Below are 4,565 nucleotides of genomic sequence, written 5' to 3'. Positions count from 1 at the left end.
AAGGCCAGCGGGACCCGGGAGCTTCGTGTCCGCCGGGACCCCTCCGCCCTCCCTGCCTGTTTCCCCTCGTTACTCACCCCGACCGCCGGCGCTCACTGCCTGTCCCAGCTCCGTGCGGAGACGGCTGCGGGGCCAGGGCCACGTCCCCAAGCTCTGCGACGGCCCCGTCGCACCCGTCCCCAAGGGGCCGGAGCCACTACCCGCTGCGGCCCTGCCCAGGTGCTTAAAATAAGAGCAAGGGACTCAAAACCTGCGGGGGATTTGATTTTCCTTTAAAATACAGGTGGGGAAAAACAGCGCCTGTTAAGAAACAATAAGCCTAAAATTCAAAATATATTCAATATAATATTCAAAATAAAAAAGTGGCATCTGCCTTTTCTACTCCAAATTTCTTTAGTTCTCGTCACGGGGAAATTAGCTACCTTGAATTTTCGCGTTTGTTAAAAAAAGATAAAGTTTATTTCTTTTTTTTTTTTTCCCTGTGATTTTTCTGTCACAAAAAAAAAATCTATATTTTGTCATCTAAGCATTTATTTTACTGAATCCAAAAAGACATGAAAAGGGATAGGGAAGAACCACATTCGTTCATTTTAAACTAACGTATAGAAGTGAAATTTTTTTCTCCTTTTTTGGACGACATATAATAAATATGATATAGCACTCAGCACTCGGTCTGTACAATTCTGTTCGCATTAGGGAGCATGCCACTTTTCAATAAGAAAAAAAAAAAAAAAGGTAATGAGAAAAATCAGTGCAAAGTTCTCCGTTCCCCCGGTCTTCTCCGCCGGTCGGGGGTCGAGGCGTTCTCATTCCCTCTGTCCTCCGCAGCCGTTAGTCTCTCCGGCGGGCTCGGGCTCGGCTCCCTCTCCCTCTCCTCCTCCTCCACCCCCTCCGTAACTCTCTCTCCGAGCTCCAAGTCCTGCCTCGCAGTAGCCGAGGTCGGTGGGTCGCCCCGCGGCTCTGCCCGCCTTCCCCCGCGTGTGGTCGTTTCACTTACGGGCTTGGCTCTGGGTTCACGGTTCAAGAGTCCCTGCTCTGACTGATCGCCTCCCTCGGTGGCCGGTGACTGCCTGCAGAAGCTCCTGCCCCTCGGCTTCCCCTCGCTTCCTCCTCTGCGGTGCTGGGGCTTGTTTGGGGACGGGGAGGGGAAGGGCTCGTTGCGGGGACCGCGGTGCCGTTTCACCGGGGGTGCGGGGTGCCGGGCATGGGGTTGGCCAGGGGGTTGAGGGCCGGCTGCCCGCCGGGCCCCAGCCCGTGGATCAGCACCCGCGGCACCAGCGGCCGCTGGAGCTGGGGGTGCGGCGCGGGGGGAGTCCGGTACATGCTGCTGTACATGGCTGCGGCCGCCGCAGCCGCCGTCGTGCTGTCCATGCTGCCCAGCAGGCTGGGGTGATAGAAATAGGGCGAGGGGAACATCCGCTGCAGCGCTGAGTAGTTCCCGGCCTCGGCCAGCAGCTCCAGGCCCACCGCCGTCTGTCGCTTCCACTTCGTCCTGCCGGGGGGAGCAAGAGGCTGCAGGGCGGGCGCCGCGATGGGGCACCCGGACCGCTTTCCCGGCTTTTCCGAGCCCATCCCCTGCGCGGCCCCGACGGAGCGCACTGTCCCCGTGGGCCCGCACACGGTGTGATCTTTCCGGCTCTGCCCGGTTTTCCCTCCGAGCCCCGCACCCCCCGACACATACATACGGCGACTCCGGCCAAATTAATAACCGCGGTACACGGTTAGATCGCAACGCACTGACACTAATGGTTTGCGACAGAATTAGGGTGGCTGCAACCGTATGTAATGAGACAGAAAATTACGGCAGCGTTGACAGGAGCCGGACCCCCCAGCCCATTGCCGGGGAGGGCGCGGGGCAGCAGTCTGCAGCTCCCCGCACCACCCCGGGCTCCCGCGGGCAGAAACCCAGAGGCGCAAGCCCGTCCCCGGCTCTCCGGGGAGATCCTGGGCCGCCGCCCTGACGGGGCCCGCCTTACCTCCGGTTCTGGTACCAGGTTTTGACCTGGGTGTCGGTGAGGTTGAGGGCGGCGGCCAAGTCCATGCGGTCTTGCACGCTCAGGTACTTCTGGCGCTCGAAGCTGCGCTCCAGCTGGTTGAGCTGATGGTCGGAGAAGGCTGTTCGTGCCTTCCGAGGCTTCTTGGCCCGCACTGGCGGGCTGTCCCGGCTGCTGCTGATCTCCCGATCGCCCTCCTCCTTTGTCCCTGTGAGTGAACCCAAGAGCGGTGAGGACCGGCGGGACACCGGCTCGACCCCCGCCCCGCCCCGGTTACCGGGCCCGGCCGCCCCCTCCCCGGGGACTTCTCCAGGGCACGGGGGGAACGGTCAATTGTGGCTGGGGGTGGTGCCGGCGAGCCCATCCGGGGAACAGCGGGATTCCCACTCTCCGTTTCCCAACTACAGGGCTTTCGTTATTTTCTCGCCCTCTCCCCCCGGCCCGAAACGCCGGGAAATCGATCTGTCAATCCGGCTCCACTCGGGCCCCAGTTTGTGGCGCTCCTTGATCTTCCCCGCAGGAAGAACAATAATCTCCCTAATTGACCCACTGGGGAGGTTGGTGCGCACAAAAATGGCCAGACCAGACTGTACATCTGGTTTGGGCACTCGTATGCTAATGTTAAAAGAGCAAAATGAGCTGCACTCGCGGGCACCGCGCCGCTCTGAGCCTAGCGAAAATAGCTCAATTGAGCAAAATTTGTCCTGTTGCCTCTCGGCTGCACCGGGCTGCCTGCGGGGAGGACAGCTCCGCCGACACCGCAGGGAAAATATCCCCTCTCCCTGCTTGCCTTTCCTCACTCTTTTCCTCCCTTCCCACGCACACATAGCTATTTTCACTTCCGAATCCCGCACGGCGGGGCTTCCCCATCAGCACGAAATCCCTAATTGAAAAAAAAAAAATTTTTTTTGAAGATGGAGAAATAAACCTTCTATCCCGGCGCAGGAAAAACGCGAGGTTTTTGCCAAACGCACAAAGCCCTCTCACCTCCCTAAGCCAAGCGCGGGCCGAGTTGTTGTTGTTGTTATTATTTTATTTTTAATTAAAAGTTGGGTGGGTTGATTTGGGGTTTGGGTTTGTTTTGGGTTTTTTTTTTTCGCTTATTTGGTATTAACTGCTAGGGAAGTAGAATTTTTTATCTTAATTTTAGAGCGAATGAACAAAAATGAAAAGGCTGAATGCACTAACTGCAGCTGAGCCGCCGGTTCTTAGAAAGCCGGAGAATCATTTATGTGCATTTGCATTAAAAATAAATACAGTATGATTTCCCATGCGATCCCACTGCTCGGGCTATTTCCTTAAAAACGGGGAAGCCAAATTAAAAAAAAATTAAAAATGAGAAAAGGCTAACAGATTGGGGGGAAAAAATAAGAAAAGCTCTTTGATTTAATTTGATTTCCTACCGACCTTATCCCCACGGTAGCGAGGATCACTGAGCGGCCCCGGCAGAGTGAGCGCTCCTACCGCAGATTTTCTCCCCGATTTTCGTTTCACCAATGAGGCCGAGCATCGCGGCCCCAGTTGTACCGGCGGCCGAGCCGGTGCGGAGCCGGGCCGGGCCGTACTCACCGTGGCATTTGATGTCCCCCTGCGAGTCCTCGCGCTTGTCGAGCTTGGCTTTACCGTCCTCCTGCTCGAGTTTGGGCCTGAAGCTCTCCGGGGCCGCGCTGCCCTCCTGCTTGGGAGTGTGGTGGGGAGAGGGGACGCTGGTACTGTAAGGTGCACACGCCGCTAGCGGTTTGCTGTCGCCCAAAATGTCCTTAATTAAAAAAGAAGAGGTGGAAGTCCTGGGGCCGGAGCTGGCCGAGCCCAGCTGTGGCGGCGGTGGCTGCGGGGGCGACGGCTGCAAACTCGGCGGCGGCGGCGGCGGGTGTGGGCCGAGGTGGAGGTGGTGCGGCGGCGGCGGGAGGCTTTCCGCCACCCCCAGGTGCGGCTCGGGGTGCTCCATGCTCACCGAGATGGGCGATGAGGGCGCCGTCCCCACCGTGTCGATTTCCGAGCAGGGGGACGGCGTGGCCTGGCTCCTAAAATCCGCCGGCCGGCCGTCGCCGTGGGGGCGAAAATCTCCGTTCATGACTCCGGGGCTGCCGGTGCTGCCACCCGACAGGATCGTATCTATCCCGAAGCTGGACCCGCTCGGCCCCTCCATGGCGAAACGCTCAGCGCCGCGTCCGCATCCCAGTGGGCGGCCGCGGGGGTCTCTCACCGGGGCGGAGGAGAAGGGATGGGGGGGCGGAACCGGGTTACCCCAACCCGCGCACCGGCGGCGCGGTCGACACTAACTCGGGGCCCCCGCCGAGCCCCACATCGCCGCCGGGCCGGTTCGCCGCTAACCAACTTTGTTGCGGGAAGTTGCGGGCGCGGAGCGGGGCGGACACCGGCCACTGCGGCGCGCCCGCCCGTGCCCACCGAGCTCCTCTCGGCGGCGGCGACTCCCCCCGTGACGTCACAGCCGCCGCGGCCCCCCCGCCGTTTATTATAAACCCGGGCTTTTGCCGCCGCCGCCGCCCGCCCCCATTGGCGGAGGGCCGAGAGGGGCTGACGCAGAGCGGGCCGCAGCCAATCGGCGGC

The 4,565-nt window shown here is 60.0% G+C and overlaps 1 protein-coding gene across 1 annotated transcript; it reads right to left on the bottom strand.

Moving 5' to 3' along the window:
* Positions 1-215: 215 nt before the first annotated feature.
* BARHL2 (BarH like homeobox 2) lies at positions 216-4,313 on the bottom strand. Its single transcript, XM_015635789.2, has 3 exons — positions 3,564-4,313; positions 1,977-2,202; positions 216-1,492 (listed from the first exon to the last, which is right to left on the bottom strand). The coding sequence occupies exons 1-3, from the start codon at positions 4,141-4,143 to the stop codon at positions 1,180-1,182; spliced, it is 1,119 nt and encodes a 372-aa protein (XP_015491275.1). The 5' UTR covers positions 4,144-4,313; the 3' UTR covers positions 216-1,179.
* Positions 4,314-4,565: the final 252 nt, after the last annotated feature.

This window comes from Parus major, chromosome 8 (assembly GCF_001522545.3).
Source record: "Parus major isolate Abel chromosome 8, Parus_major1.1, whole genome shotgun sequence".
Taxonomy (NCBI): Eukaryota; Metazoa; Chordata; class Aves; order Passeriformes; family Paridae; genus Parus; species Parus major.
This window is presented reverse-complemented; position numbering and strand designations above follow the sequence as displayed.

What these genes read in the sequence shown, in the direction of transcription:
- BARHL2 (XM_015635789.2), bottom strand. Translation starts at nt 4,143, where the DNA reads ATGGAGGGGCCGAGCGGGTCCAGCTTCGGGATAGATACGATCCTGTCG. An exon ending in GGGGGACATCAAATGCCACG is followed by an intron (nt 2,203 to 3,563) that starts GTGAGTACGGCC and finishes GTTCACTCACAG; the next exon opens with GGACAAAGGAGGAGGGCGAT. An exon ending in ACCTGGTACCAGAACCGGAG is followed by an intron (nt 1,493 to 1,976) that starts GTAAGGCGGGCC and finishes TCCCCCCGGCAG; the next exon opens with GACGAAGTGGAAGCGACAGA.